The following is a 16,687-nucleotide window of genomic DNA, read 5'->3' on the forward strand; positions in this document are numbered from 1 at the left end:
GCTCTGACAGAGGTCAGTAAATGGTCTCTCACCAGTACTTTATCACCCCAATGGTTTTCAAAGCTGCAGAGCAGTCAGATCCATTATTATACCTTTTCACCCAGGTTTCCAGATGGCCCAGCTTCTCCAGGTAAGCCAGCTGATCCCTGTATAAAAGGAAAGCAGACTTTTGCTTGCATGATGTCTATACAGTTCATGGTCAGCAGCTCTCCAGCAGCAGAGCAGAGCCCATATCAGCCTCAGGGCCCCCGTGGGACAGCGGGGGCTGCTCGGGGTACCTGGCTCACAGGGACCCTGCACCTCAGCACCACTGCAAACAGCCACTGCCAGCAGGGAAACTGCATCCACTGCAGCACAATGCCACCCTGCCAACTCAGATCTGCCACTCAGCTCAACCCTGCGCCGCTAAAAGCTTTACAAACATACAAATAAAGGAGATGATTGCTCTGCTAGTGCTTCAGTCTGACCACAAATTTCAAAGGGAATAAATTCAGTGGAACAAAGTAAAATGCAGTCAAAACAAACTTATATTGCATCAGGTGACGTCAGAATTTTCCCTTCAAGAGCAGCAGCCCCAAATGCCTTTGAAGTCAGAGGATCAGAGCCTTTCAGGCATTCAAAGCTGAAATAATTCTCTCCTCAGGCTCTCTCACAAATTTCCACTGGATAGAACAGGTATGACCATATGGGATGGGAAACAGGAGAGGAAGTTCTTTTAAAAACCTTATTCCCAGTGCTTACAGTACCTACTTGATTAGGAAAGCTAAAAGAAAAAGAAATTATAGCACAAGGTTCTAATTGAGAAAAATATGACCCAAAGAGCTTGAAGAAAAAGCACTAAGTGCCCAGAGTACATTGCACAGCTGTTCTGGGAGCATGGCAGAAATGTGGAAGCTCCAGTAGTGATATAAAACACAACTGCATGATGTCTGTATCACTTAAAAAAGGAAAAAAAAAAGGAAGTGATGTCAGTTCACACATTGGCATTGCCATCTTTATGTGTGCAAGGAGGAACTAGCATTGGTAGCACTGCACTGGCATTGAAGTACAACTTGAAAAAAAAAAAGGCATTACTTAAAAAATTAAAAACGCAGTCTTTATCTGTATAATCTGGATACAGTTCAAGTCCTTTAACAAAACAGGTGCAAAGTAAGTAGAGCTTTTATGATTACTTGTTCTCTTGGACTGCTAGCTATGCTGGAAATCTCACAGTTTGAACATATGGCTAAGAGCCAGTGATACAGCTACTATTGAGGCTGACAATACTGGCACAAATCACTTATGGAAGGAGCTAAAGAGATAAGCAGGCACCTCTATGGCCACTGGACTGATATATTCCGTGTGGGAACTTGTGTATTATATGTCAGAACTGAGATGTCTCTTGCCTTGGCAGCAGCCAAAGATGGGTCCTGGTGATACTGGCACTGAGGCAATGGCCCCGACGTCACTGGCAGCAGTGAGGGACTTTTGTGATGGACTCTGAGAGTGAGAGCTCCCACTCAGAGCCAACAGTAGGCCTCAGTAGCAGGCAGAAATCTGTGAGACAAAGAATTACCCTGTACTCTTGCTTATCAAAGTAAAAGGTGTGGAGGTACAGTTTCAAAATGCTGAAGATGAATCACTGTGATTCCCCTGCTCCAGAAAGAACAGAAGACACAATTAGAGCCAAGGTGAAACTCAGACCTGTTCTCTTCCCACAGAGACACTCCTGATCTCCCACCCAATGCCATGCTGTTTACAGGACTGAAGATGCTGATCAGAAAGATGGAGACCTGTGCCTTGCCCCAGCTCTTTTAATTAATATTAAATTAATCATTTAATATACAGCTCTGATCAAGTTCTCTTTTCAATTCAGAACTGCTGTCTTCCCAGTTTGGTTGCTCTGGGCTGCAAGAGCAGGAATGACTAGGAAGCAGTGACTGTGAATGTGCTCTTGTATTCCCTAGCACACTAAGGCAAGCCTGTGGCACCCTCCAGAGAGAGGACAGAAGCTGGCTATTAAACAGAAAGTTTCTTATACATTGGCTATCCTCAAAAGTAGTAAAGAAAATTTATGGCAAAACCACTAAGAAGGCTGATAAAATGATGCAAAAGAAATTTGGCATACCTGGAATTGGATATCCATGGAAAGCAAAACAATAGTCAAGATGACTAGAAATGAAGCCAGTGAAATGCTAAAAGCAACAGGGACTTCAGAAGGTATGAAGGGGAAAGAAATTCATGACAGGTTAACTAAATGCTCTTCCAGCCCTCTATTCAAAACAGAGGTCAAGTATCTGAGACTGAGAAAATGCTAGGGCTGGTATGCACACAGGCAAGAGAGCCAAAATACTTACTTAGGAATAGAATCTTGAATTTCAAACTATTAGTAGGATTCAGTGAAAAGAAAGTACAGAGAGCAAGACATCTTGTTCTGTCGACATATTAGACAAAAAGTGATGTTTTCCCTACATCATTCCTGACAGACTTTCTGTAAGATCATGTGTCTCTTAAAATGCCAGATTTGGACTGGCTTGTTATAAAGACCAGCTACTAGGACTGGATTGAGGTTTCAACTCTCTCTCCATCTTATGTAAGAAAATGAACACAGCCCAAAGCAGATCTGTTGAGTCAATGTCTTCCAGCATCCCTTCAATCCTCTGGGGAGCAGTGGTGGATTCCAAATATAAAACTGAATGTATTAGAAAACAAAAAAGTGAAGCAAAAATCCTGAAGTGATTAAAAAAAGAAATCAGCAACTGATTAACAAAATAGTCATCAACTTTCATTTGCAAGGACTTGTGTAAAAGTCTCCAGTGACAACAGCATAATAACAGCATTTTAGAAATCTTCTTGACAGGAGCATTTTGTAGAAAATGAATCAGAGACCAGATCTCACAACTAACACATGCTTGAGAAAGACAAAAACATCTTGCCAGGGCATATGCTCTGTGTTAGAAACTGGACTGTAGTTGAATAATTGAAAACACATTGTACACTTAATGCAAGCCCAAGTATGGAGCAATCCATTGAAAAAGCTGGTAGTGAGAAATGAACATACAGCTAGTTCCAAACATTCCCATGGCAGCAGTTACCTGCCAGGTTGCACTTTAACGTGTTCTTCTGGAAAATTTTCAATTATCACAGTCCAGTGCTATTTCATTTACAGTTCAGCATTCTCAAATGTCTTTATTCAGCATTCATTTAAGGAGATGATATAACACATTTAAAATACTATCTTGTCACACTAACATTTTTCTATTAATTTTCTGTCTGTTCAGAAAGTTACTTGGTAATCAATCAGAGGTGATAATCTGAGTGAAAATCTGTGATTTGCTATGGTCAATGGAAGAAGTGAAGAAGAGCAGAGATGCACCACATTTGTACCTTGCAGCTGATATTTCACTCCATTCTTTAAAGGACTCCAAAATTCATCTACCTGAATATGTGAAAACCAAAATGTACTGTCACCAATCACCTACTGAGCAGCAGTTCTAGGAAATAAATAAATTTGAGCACTTGTAGGTGGATGCTTGCATTTAAGGGAAGCTGCCTGACCAAGTGGGGGTAGGATGTGCTCACTGACAAAACCTTGGAAGCCAAACTGCAGATACCATGTGCAGGTACTGTTATGAGCCCTGAAAACCAGCTGAAACCAAGTGATAGAGAACCACTAGCAAAAAATCCTTCAAGAAAAATGAGCTACACCTTGATAAAGCTAAGTTCTAGATACTGTAACCCCTTTCTGCACTTCCCTCGGCAGGAACTCTAGCACATCAGGTCACCTAGGGTAGAAACAAGAAGCACCAGGTAAGACACAGGAGTACCACTATTGCCATTCACTTTTAAGTCCTTCATAGAACCCACAATATCTCTATCCAACTGCTTTCTGAAAGCAGCTGAAGCAGTTCCTTCTTTGGAAGCCCTTGGTAATGTCCCATGCGTTCACTAGACTTTGAAAAAACAAGGCTTTCCTCAATTGACTTATCTTTTAGCCTATGGTTTGAAATTCTCTTTTGTATATCCCCAAAGCCCAGGCTTTTCAGGACAATTCAAACAACTTCTTCTGTTGAGCATCCTGAACACATCAGTTAAAGTTCACTTAATCTTTTCTTCAAGCAAAAGGAATTGCAGTTTCCATTCTCCCTGAATTATGCATCCCTGGTGCCTAATCCAGCTAATTTTTACCCCTCTGAAGGATGTGGTAATTGCTTTATGGTGATTCTTCCCAAAAGCAGGTCAGCTACAAGGCACATGGCCTGACTGCAGTATTTTATTGCCATTCACAGGCCATTTGCAGCCTGCTCTGGAGCTGCCATCCACAACCTGAACATCACTGGTTTTCCTTTGCTGCGTTGTAAAGTTTTTTCATGGCAAAGCACTTTTTATTTCAGCTTGGTTTCCTTCTGTTGTTTCAAAAACTATGTGCAACCAGGGAAATTTGCTGACATGTAATTTCTGAAGATTATTTTTCCAGGATTTGTGTTCATGAACTCTGCTTTTTGACATACTACAGCTGACAGTTCTACTCTACTACTCTGTCTCATTGTGTGTATAAACATCAAGGATTTCTAATTCAGAAGTGTACAGGCTGAATTTCTTTAACAAATTTTAACAAATAGATCATTTGTATGAGATGCTTGAAGTTGGTTTCAAATATTTGCTCTCCATTCATTGAACAGCATTTATCCAAGCATAAAAAATATCCAGTTGCACATGTCAGCAAAGAAAAAAAATCTTCCTCCTCCAAAATAAAAGGGGAATTTTCTCAATAGCTGAAGGGGTTGTTTCTTTTGGCATGGCTTCCAAAAGATTTTGTCTCATCAGCAGTGTACATTTGCTCTGTCTGCTGCTCCCTTGCTTCTCACAATCTTAACCAATCCCTCTTCAGTTGGACCTGTTGGTCCTGCAGTTAACCAAACATCCTGCAGCAAGGAACAGCTGCTGGATTCTACCTCAGCTCAGGGCTCTGCTGAACCAAGCAGCCCCACCTCAATCTGCCTCCCCTCCCCTTTAAACAAACACAACATCTGCTGTAGCCAGAAAAACAGTTTTTGTTATAGGATTTGGTTAAGGAATAGTGCTAAAGTCTGACTTTAAGCACATTCCTGGTCTACTCTTACATGTGTGCCATTTACTCTTACAAGCACAGTGAACATTTTATAAATTTAGTCTACCCTGCTTCTACAGTGGACAAGCATCTGGAAATATTTTGGCAGAAATGTGCTCTGAAGATTCAGCAGCTTCATGTGACCTAAGAAATGTTGGATGCTGTGGCTTCTATCCCATTGACAGAGGTGTACTTCAGCACATATTTCACCTCACTAGGCTGAAAAGCCAAGTGTTCTAGTCCAATCTCCTGCTGTTGAAATTTCCCTCCTTGTGCAGAGTTGCCATCTGTGCTCTTCAAAGCAGGTTCTGGGCAGGACCTGGGAAAGCTGCTACAGAAAAGGAATAACTATTCTGGCACCTCAAACAGCAGCTGCAGACATTTTAGTCAATGGCTGGAGATGGATGATACCAGGGAAGTATGAAAATTGAAAGAAGCAGAAGAAAAATACTGGTTCAACCCTTTGGTATCAATAGCAGCCAGGCACATGTTGGCATGGCATAATTTCCAATGAATTCAGCATTTACAGGATTTATTATTGCAAAATTGCTTCTTTGGACAGCTTATTCAGGAAATGCACTCGTTGTCATTTGGAAAACTAGAATGCTGTGATGGATTCCCCACTGCTAAGAACCAGTATAATGTATTTTAACCCTAGACTTGAGAATATGAGTTATAGCCTGTAATTTGAAAAAGTCTGTCCATAGATGTAATGAATAAACAGAAAACCATAGACAAGCCAAAAAGGGAAGGTAGTGAGATCGTGGTGCAGAAGGGAGAAACCAAATACACAGATTTATTTAGACATTGGGCTGCTTATCAACATTTTAGCAATTTCTTTTTCCCTTTGCCTTTAATATTAAATAACCTTGACAGTAGTTGTACATTTTTTACTGCTATTTGTACAGTTCCTTTCTCTGCTTAGCGTCACCAAGCACCTGGTAGCACACAAACAGCATCAGTAAGGACAGATATGCCCCTCTATACCTTTTTTTGACTCCATCTCAAAATCTGTCCCAGTGGTTGGTAACGCCTGTACTTTGCTCTTGCGCTTTGTTTTTCAAACTTTCTTGTGTTTTTCAAACTTTTTGTTTGTTTGTGTGTGGCATGTTTGATGCCAGAGATGTCCTCATGCCACCAGAGCCAAGACTGAATAGCAGGGAGTGGATTTATCAGTGAATTAAGAAGTCCATACTCCATGTGCATGCCAAGGGAAGGAGAAATTACTTGTTACAAACAGAAGCTGTTGAGAAGCTGGAAGCAAAGTCTGTGTCCAAAGCATACAGAAGTGAATATTTTGCATCAGGACTCACATCTGGAAAAGCATTTTATGCATATGAGAAAAACCATCTTCTGCCTGTTAGTACTTTTCAATTCTTTTTGGAAAAGCTTAACTGTTACAGATTGCAGTGGTGAATAAGGTGAAGGAAAGGGGTTTTGAAAGGTCTAAGAGCTCAGTGTGCTTGTGTCCCCTCTTGGTTCACCACTCTCCTCAATGATAACAAAATATACATTATCCCCTTAAAGATCATGTAGTGAGCACAGGTCCTCTGCTGCCAGATAATGCAAAGGTAACAACAGATCAAGAGCCTATGAAGCTCAGTTGATTAGATACATGTACATAAATCAGAAGATATTCTACAATCCACAGGTAAAAATAAGAAATATTTATCAATAACTTAGAAACTACTTTGATTTTCAGGTATCGTGTGCCATCCTGTATCACATGTAAATTCTCCAGATACCACATGTGGGAAATGGGAATTAATGATTTGCCGTAATTATCTTTCTTTACAACACTGTAACAGGGCTGCACATCCCCTTGTTTGGCATAGAAAGTATTATTTAATTCTTGCAACTTGACCCTGACTACAGTTAAGTGGCTGGTATGATGATTTTATTTAACATCACTGCAACATATCATCATTGATTTCGTGTTTGAGCTAGTAATGACTACATAGAATGGAGCTCTTTTAGTGGTGAAAGACATTATGTCCATACAAAATATCTGAGCTGGGGAAAACTTGTCCACTGAATTCAAGCTCACTGTGAAGCAAAAAAAAAAAAAAAAAAATTCTGTGTCAAATGCAGAAACTAACTGGGTTCTGTGACTGTTTCATGTACTGGTATTGATGTAATGATTCAAGATTGAGCCCAGCTTTGTGTTTTGTTGGGGGTTTTGGTGCATGTGGCACTGTACAACATACTGCATGCTATCAGTTTTCCCTAACATGTCACAGGCTGAAAAACAGAATCCACACATAATAAAAGCCACCCTTAGAGATACACTGGATGACTTCCAAGGGGACATTGTGGCACGTCATGGCACTGCTGCTTCCTGTGTCAGCAGACACTTTTAACAGACTGAGATTCCAGCTTCTCAGTCCCCCTCCCCAGAGCACAGCTTCCAGAGTGCCCAGTGGAGCTGCCTCGACCAACAAGCAGTTTGTAACATTTCTGCAGTAACCAACCTTTAGATGGTTGAGCCTCAGGTACATCTGCTTGGTGTTTTGCAGACAATGGGGAGCTAACTCTGACTACCCACTAAGCTGAGCAGGGCTTATGTGAGTAGGACAGCACTAAGCCCAAACCAGGGTGAGGTATCTCTCCTCAGCATAGGTTCATTCCAGAAATAAAATCAATTTAATAGTGTTCCACACAATATTTGGGTAACTCAAGCATGGGCCAACAAGCTCACATCTGCTCATAAATCCCAGACAAAAGTTAAAAATACAGAAGGGCGGAGGATGAAGTTAAGTAGAGAGAATTCCAAAGTGGTATGTTTCAGTGACAACTATCAACTTGAAAAGCACCTGCAGTGGAAGAACAGAGAGATCAGGCCTTTAAAACAAGCAGGATAGGAGGCTGTGGATATCAAGCTGAATAACAACACACTGCTGTAAAAGGGAGCACATCTATGCAAGAAATAAGCTTGTAAGAAGCAATGTTTCCTTTCTCAACATTCTCAGCAGCTTGGGTAGTGGGCTGGAGTCATAGATGTTCGGATGAATTGGAAACAGACTACAGGGGAGTTAAAATGTGACTTAAATTATCTCAAAAACATAACAGGCTAATTGAATTGGGACTGTTAAGCCAGAAAAGAAAGAATGAAAGCGGCACAGAATAACAACCACCATATGTAAAATACTGTTTCCAGCAGAAAGGAATCAGGTTACACAAGTGAAAGAACTTTTTAAAAAATAAAGAAGCCCTGGTCGTGAACGTTCCAATAACTGGTTAGACAAATATTTGTCAGAAATTATGCAAAGATAACAGATCCTGCCTAGGCAGAAGAGGATGGATACATGTCACCACAAGGTCACCTTGAGCTCTGTGATTTTATGGAGCATAGACAGAACAAGCCTGCAAAATAGATCTCAGGCTAAATGCAGCCTCTGAAATGATGTACTGGAAAAGGATCACTTGTTCACTTACATGAACATGCCTTGGAAAATCCCTACAACCACCTGCAATATTCACACAACATATTGGGAGAAAAACAGAATAAATTTTGGAAAATGCTTAAAATGGGAAATTTCTTTAAATAGCATGAATCTTAAAGATTTCAAAGGCATAACTGACACACTACAGCTTAGAAGAGAGGCAAACTTCATCAATGTCTGCATCCAATTATTCATTCGCTCGCAAATAAAACAGAACTAAAAATTAAACCAGAAAGAGAATTCAAACTTACTGCTTCACCAGTTTTTCCAAGGTTTCCTTGGTCTCCTTGTTCTCCCTGTTAAATGCAGAAAACAGATGATCTAGTTCACTCGAAAAGTAATTTCTTTCATATGTGCATATTAAAGTCCTCTGTTTTCCTAGGATCCTCTTTATTTTCTAAATTACATCTGCCAGTTAAAACTTTAAAAGCTAAAATTAAGTAACCAAAACCAATTTTGTCAGTGGCTAATTTTGGTTTGGTAAAATGATGTCCTAATGTATTCAGGATTTGCCTGCAAAAATAAAAACTATCAATAAAGTACTCATGAAACACATTACATCAGCAAACACTATAAATTAATTAATCTATTTTTTATTTAAATCTTTCTTTCAGCAAATTACCTTCACTATTTCACTACTTCTTCAAAGATAGATATTGCCTGTGCACTTTATTGATTACTGAAATTTTGTTATGAAATATTAGGAAAATTGACATTTGAATGATATTTTAACAAACTTCTCCCCCTTTCCCCAAAATCTTGCAACTGTCATTAAGTATTGATTAATTCTGTTCTCCAAAATAACACTGTTACATAACTGGAACATTCTGCTGTGTGTTTCACAGGTGGAAGCTGGATGTACAAGCACTATTGATTATCTGGCTGGGACTATAATCCAGTTACCAAATTAATAACTGATGAACAGTTATTTGTGCACTGTTTACACAGATTGCAGATCAGCACTGGGAAATTTTGCTGCCAGGAGCTCCTCCTTTCAGCTGCAGCACTTCATCTCACCCCCATCCACCCTTCCAAAATCCTGCCAGTGTAGGAACTGCCCTGAGTCCCTCGTTGCCCCCTGGTCCAGGCACCCTCACATTCCCAGGCTGATCACTTTCATTCTAGCAGGTGCAGCCTTTGCTCACACATCTGTCTCCTAGAAATCCTCTCTCCTGCACAATATTCTCCTTTTTCAAAATGGGATCTTGCAAGAAACAGAATCATCAGTATGAAACACATTTACATTCTTTGGAAGCATGTGTGCTTTCACTGGTATGTCACTGTAAATAGCTGTGTCTAACTCTATTCCAAATACATTCTATTTCATAGTAAAACCATCATTTACCTTCAAACCTTCTGGTCCAGGATCTCCTACATAGCCTTTCTGTCCTGGCTTTCCCTAAAGTAAGGATTAGAATAAAATACTGTAAATATTTTATTTCAAAAAGATAATTTCATCCCAGTTTATCTATTAATCAAAATACATGCACTAAACATGTACAGTTTAGTAATACTTAATATAAAAATTTCAAGTAATTGTATTTAGAAATCTGTATCTGAAAATGCACTGCTGAATATTTCATCAAATACTGGAAGAGTGAGCAAAATTTGTATTAAGTCTTACAGCAGTTCACACTGAGGAAAAACTGTCACAATCCAAGACTGAAACACATTTCAATTTCACGTTGAAAAAACATATTAGGGAGACAAAAAAAAGGCAAGGCAATGTTCTATCCTGGTTAATTCCAGAAGAATAGGGGCTCAACACTAATAAAATTTGATGCTTAGACTTCAGGGACTGGTGTCATAACTGTCCTTCCTCAACCAGACAAAATCAGCCCAAACACCCTCTCCTCCTTATTAGAAAATTGATGATTTTGAGCCTCATTTCTCTCCACTAGCATTTTGCTGCTGGCAGATCTGGTTGCTATGATACTGTGGTAATAACTCTGCTAGCCAGAAGAAATACAGCAACATCAATCAGAGCAGGAGGCCACAAAGGGACAGGATCTCTGAAGCACTTTGCAGCATGCATCCCTCCCTCTGTCATCACTCACACAGACTCACAAAGGCACACAAACCAGAAAGCTTTCCCCCTTTATTTTCAATTAGATGTTTATAATGTAATTATGTCTCCCTTTTAAGAAATTGTTTTCCCTCCCAGTATACTTTACTTCCTCTACAACATAAAACATGGCCTAGCCATTTGTCTATCTGGACAGCACAGCCCTGCCCAGACAAACTTTCCCCATCTGCTCTGAGGAGTTGGCCCTGGGTCAGCAAACAAAGGTCCAGGGGACTGGACCTGGCTCTTGAGCAAGTTGCTATGAAATTGCTGGAGGCTGACAACTGGAGAAAGAAAATTAATTCAACATTTTAATGATTCAGTATCAAAACCATGCAGATTGGTCCTAAAAAGAAATGATCAGTGGCTGTTCCAGCAAACTGAATAATTGGAATGGCCAGAGTCCCTAATAAGAGTTTTCCATTCCACATAAGCTGAGAAAAGAACAACTAAAGCAACAGATAATAAAACTTTTCTTAAAAAGAGATGGCATTTTTTCATTTGGCTCTTTTGCTTCAGCTACTCTGTTCCTGTCTTTCAGAGTATGTATATGTTAGTTTCTGGGCATCTGAGAAATTCTCTATATGGCTTAAAATGGTATTAAATTGTCTCAGCAGGTTCCATGACTTCTTGTATTAATCCCTTTCTATAACTCTCATTCTCTTTGCCCACCTGAGTGATTTCATTCTGCCCAACAAGTTCCAACAAATAAAATCACTTGAGGAACATACCTTTGCTTTGCCAATGAACTAACATATGGAAAAGCCAAGAATGCAGGGAGAAAAGACCATGAAGAGAAGTCCTGAGAGAACCAGATAAAGCAAGTCATGTCTTTCCACAAGGCTTAACAAAGAACAAGTGATGGGCTTCTGCAGGTCACTGCCTACTGTTTGACCACAGTGTTGTAGAGACACTTAAGGCCTTTCTATACAGCAGGACTGTAACATAAAAATGCTTTAAGTGAAATTCATCAAAAGAAAACTAGTGGCCCCTCTGAACTGCCTTGATAATTTTAAGCCTTATGAGAGCTGAACTGGAGTTACAGCTTGTAAAGGTTTCTTGGCTGTCATTCCTCAGCTATATACTAGCTGCAAAGGACAGAGAACAGATGGAAGTTGATCAGAACATGGAACAAGTGGATTGAACTGGTAAAGCAATCTGAAACACATGGATTTGGCTTCAAACAAATACAATACATTTACACATGGAGGAAAAGCCTCTGACAGAAGGTTAAAGTGGGGATGGCTGCTTTTCTACTTGTAAACCCCTGAGAAAATGACTCTTCCAGGGCAGGGTAATCCCAAAGGAAATGTCTGTTTCCTAAAATATTAACTGCAAGTTCTCCCTTCTCTTTCAGGAAACAGAAACCAACTGTGCTTCCTTTCACCTCCCAACTGCTATGTACAGGTGTGTATATAAATATCCCTGACTATCACTCTGCTTCAATCCCTCCATAGGCTTCCCACATGCCTTCAGCCCACAGGAAGGCACTTCCAAAAAATACTGCACTGGGGGTGTGGGGCAGATTTGAGAACATTTCCCACTATCATCAGGAGAAATTCCAGCTTCTGTTTAACACATACAGCTCATAAAGGAATCAACTTGCAACAGCTCCTTTTTACTTTCTGGTTTAAAACCATCTCCACTCTTTTAAAGGCATTTTCTTCTCCAGAAATGAAGATACTTAAAAAAAAAAAAAAAAAAGAAAAAAAAAAGGCACCAATGCTTGCATTGAGTGAGCTGAGCTACACTGACAGTTACAGTGTTAATATTTAGATAGTCTTTGAGAGAGAGGGTTAACTGGGGGGACACTGAATAATCATTCACATCTTTAGTATGGCACCTCCTGTATTTTCATGGGACAAATAAGCAAGCACCACAAAAAAAACCCAACAGCTTTTTGTTGTTTTCTTTTTATGTAGAAGGATTAATTTAAGAGAATGTAAGTATTTGACTTTGGAATAGAATGGGTGGGAAGGTTTGCAAAGGAATTAATGAAACACCACATGATGTGATCAGATTCAGCTCCAACACCTCTTCCAAAGTCGAGACAGACTGAGGTCTTTGGAACTGAGATACATCCTGAGTAACAGGGGAACATCCTCAGTTTTATCTCTAGCTGCTTTAGACACCTGGAAATTCTTTTTTGAGTGGGGACTGAGAACCCCTGTGCAGGCTGATATTCACTTCTGTTCCAGCAGAAGATGATCTGTTTTGATGGCAGCACTGCTCAGGTGAGTCCCAGGGGTCTTTGGTCTCTTTCATGTTTTTTAAAGCAAATGGTAGAAACAAGGGCAGGGGATGGAAGAGGGAGAAAAATGAGGTGACATTTTATGACTGCCAGCTTGCCACATGCCTAAACCTGAACTAGGGATTGGATATTTTGACCTGAAATTGTAAAAGTGATGAGGATTCCAGAAGCACCAGAAACCTGCTCTGTTATTGTTTCATAAGAATAATGAAAGGGTTACAGTACATCACCTACAAGGATACTTCATCTACCTCAGACAAGCCCCAGCAAATTAAGGTTACAGTGGCTGAAAAGAGGACTAACTTCTTTAACCATGGCCACAAATAAAGTCGGCGGGGCAGGAAGGAAGGCTGTAGTGAGATAAGGACAGCAAGGCTTCCAGATAGAACAGCTAGACATTAGAAAAAAGGACTGTAAACCAGGCAAACAACTGAAGCAGATTGATGAGGAAAACGAAGAACTCCCACTCCTGGAGGCTGCAAAACACAAGTTAAACACATCTGTCAGCTAAAGACAGAGCTGACAGCTGATGGTGCCTTGGGGCCATGCATGGCCAGACCACTTCTTCAGGTCCCTCCTGTGCCCCCACGGCTATTTAATCAGTGACAACACAGTTGGGATAGTGTTTTAGTGTTTACTTTCAGGTGTCACATCCGCTTCTTAAGACTCCTTTCATGGAAAAAAAAGCTATTTAAATCAAATGAACAGCAAACTGCAGTCAAGGAAGCATAATTTCAAAAGACAGATGTGTTCAGCATCTTATTGACTCAGTCCTGCTGTGTGAGAGCTCAGCCCTGGCTGTGACTCTCACCCACACAATCACAGTGTGTGTCCCACGTGGGAGGGCAGCACCAAGGACGAGCAGAGTGGGAGCAGAGTGCAGAGCAGCAGCACAAACAAGTTGGCCTGGAGCTGTGAAACAGCTGGAGTCAAGAGAAGCCAGAGAATCCAGGCAAGAGCCTCTGGGCCCCTGGACAAGGAGGAAAAACAGGCAGAGCTGCCCATCAAGCAAAATTCCCTTTGCCCCTATCTTTCATTTCAGGAGGGGATGTTAGCCAGCAAGCTACTAAAAAATGTCTGGAGCCAGCAACCCTGGGGCTCACTTCAGATGCACATACTCTGCTCTCAACAGCTGGCTGAGAGAGAGAAAGCAGAGAGCCACAAGACATGCCAATGGTGTGCACATTTCCCACTGAGAGAAATAAAAACCTAAATAATTTAGGTCAAATTGACCCATAATAGATAAAAAATATTTCATTTTCCTAGGCTACACAAAAATGTTCCCTCCTGGGTCACTTTGACAGCAGCTGATGGTGGCCTGTGTGTGCCTGGTGACGTGGAGGATGGAAGGTGGGTGTCTCATTGCCCATGAGTCACCCACTGCAGCATCTTCTTTTCCAATTGCCACAGCACAACACGGGAGCTGCTGTCCAGCCATGAAGCCCTGCCCAAGGAGGAGACTCAAAGGATGATGCAGCCAAAATAAAAATTTCCATCGCGCTCTCGGCAGAAGCTCAGACAGATTAAACTCAATATTGAACTAAGTTACTGAATGTTTTGAAATCCTGTTTAATTTTTTTGCATGTTTTCCTCAGCTGAAAAACAAAGAGACTTTTGTGGGAAGGTTTTGTGTTTGGTCTTTTGCCTTTTTTTTGTTTTGGTATGGGTTTGTCTTAACACCTAGTCTATGTGGCAAATAAATATTTTAATATACTTTTTACAGAACGCAAATTCCCAGCTTTGACTAGCTACTGAACAGGAAAAATGACATATGCATACATCCCTCCAAAAGCAGAAAACAGTGGAAAAGACTCTCAAACTCATGCAAGAAATGGGAAGTCATCCAGAATGAAAGCCAAGTCAGTGATTAGCACACATAATCAAATCACGTAAAGGCAGAAGATCAAATTGCACTCAATAAACTTAGAGACACTCCTGTAATCCCCAGAGCAGCTTAGTATCCATTTTAGCATAGACACTTTCTAAAAATAAGCTTCAAGTTCACTGAAATACTCCTAGACAAAAGTATATTTTTGTAACTAACAAAAAAATTGGATGACAGCTTTAAACATCTCTCTTTTAAAACATGTCAGCATAAACAGCTTTGTGACCTTCCAGCTTTATTGTTTTCAGTAACTACCTGCCAGGTTTCTGGTAGATTTCTTAAAGCATACATCCTCTGTATTTCTCCCTGTGAGCTGAGTAGGTGCTTCCCCAGTAGAAATATTTTGATATATCAGCTGGTTCAGTCCCTAGAAGGTGCATGGCATTTCACCCTTCTCAGAGGAGCATTGTATTTTGTGCACTATAGCAGTGACTTCCTTTCAAGCCCTTTGTATGGAAAATAATTTCCCCTCCCAGCTCTGCTTTGAGCATGTTCTGAAGAAAAACAGACATTTATTCAGGAGATAGCATTTTATCACAGTCATTTCTCACAGAAAACTTGCATTTCAAAGCAGTATTCCTACTGAAAAACAGCCTGCCCTACCAAAATTCCTCATACTTACTCTTGGGCCGACTCCTCCAACAGGTCCAGCTGGTCCTACTTCTCCCTAAAAGAAATCAGGAATTCAGTGATCTTGATGGCAAGCCTAGTTTTAAAAAATAAAGTCTGCAGACAACTGTTTGTATTTACTATATCATCCTAAGCTTCACGTGTGTTTGTCTGAGTCCAAGTCTGACAGAAACACCTGGGAACAGACCATGTGCCCCTGGCAGCTTCCACTCACTCAGTGTCTGGCATAGAAGCCCATCATTTAGCTCCTCAGAAGTCTAGAGATCTATCTTCAGAATCACCAACTAAATTATTCTTAATGTTAATTATTTTTAGCATACAAGATATGAGCTTTTATTTTGATGATGATGAATTAAGAATACTTGAATTTATAAGATGAGGAACTGCCCTTCTCCCCTTTCAGTTAATAGGGGTCTAAGTATTTCCTTCAGAGTATCTAGGACACTGTAATTAAATTGGTACATGCTTGCTATTTCCATACAGCTCCCATTTCCTTCCTTCCCATCTTCCCAGTTTAACTAAAATAACCACATACAGCTCCGGACATATATTATCTGAGAGTCCAGTAAAATTAAAATAAACCACATAATGGGTGCACATCCCCATAAGGCTGCTAAAAACTTTTTAAAACACTGGCCAAAATGCAAAAGAAAACTTGAGATTTTGCTTGACAACTCCATACACACCTAACCATTGTTGTCTAACCCTCCTAACCCCTCACAACTTTGAAACATAATCTCTTAATTGGATCATTTTTTCATCTTACCTCAACTCCTTTGGGGCCTTGTGGCCCTGGAGGCCCTCGGTCACCCAGAGCTCCCTAAACATCCAAACAAACACAGTGAGAACTTACAGCAGCTGACAATCACGTTGGTCTAGTTTCTCCTCCTACAAACCTGGACTAAGACCCTAAACTGAGGTAGCAGATCTAATGTCTTAGCACTGTTCAAAATGTTTCCCATAGAAAGCCAGGCAAAGATGTAGAAAACCAACCATCATAAAATCTTCTACACAGATTTTGCTGAAGCCTTATTCTTTTTGTGTTGTGAGAAGGAAATAAGAAAATATTTGAACACTATGGAACTATGGAACACAACTTCTCCCTTTTGGAAGAGGTAAAGCACACTACCATAGTGAGATTAAAGCATTATCAACGTGCAGACCTTGTACTGGGGAAGTCTTTACAATAACACACATTGACAACTTTGCAATGGGAAGAAACTACGAAGTGAATTTAGACCACTAGCTTGTCCAAAACTACTTGTGATTTTCAGCCCCTACTTTTCTATTAGGATTAAAATCAGCTACCCAGAGATAAAGCACC

The 16,687-nt window shown here is 40.4% G+C and overlaps 1 protein-coding gene across 2 annotated transcripts in view; it reads right to left on the bottom strand.

The window, feature by feature from the left end:
- The window catches only part of COL24A1 (collagen type XXIV alpha 1 chain), a 125,063-nt gene that overhangs the window by 44,320 nt on the left and 64,056 nt on the right, over positions 1–16,687 (bottom strand). Inside the window, exons 21-25 of one of the 2 annotated variants that reach the window (XM_059854158.1) lie at positions 16,130–16,183; positions 15,356–15,400; positions 9,878–9,931; positions 8,784–8,828; positions 93–146 (exon numbers count right to left, since the gene is read on the bottom strand). In XM_059854158.1, coding sequence (XP_059710141.1) covers positions 93–146; positions 8,784–8,828; positions 9,878–9,931; positions 15,356–15,400; positions 16,130–16,183 — 252 coding nt within the window. The remainder of the gene's footprint in view (positions 1–92; positions 147–8,783; positions 8,829–9,877; positions 9,932–15,355; positions 15,401–16,129; positions 16,184–16,687) is intronic. The other variant, XM_059854159.1, reaches the window with a different exon arrangement.

This window comes from Haemorhous mexicanus, chromosome 9 (genome assembly GCF_027477595.1).
Source record: "Haemorhous mexicanus isolate bHaeMex1 chromosome 9, bHaeMex1.pri, whole genome shotgun sequence".
Lineage (NCBI taxonomy): Eukaryota > Metazoa > Chordata > Aves > Passeriformes > Fringillidae > Haemorhous > Haemorhous mexicanus.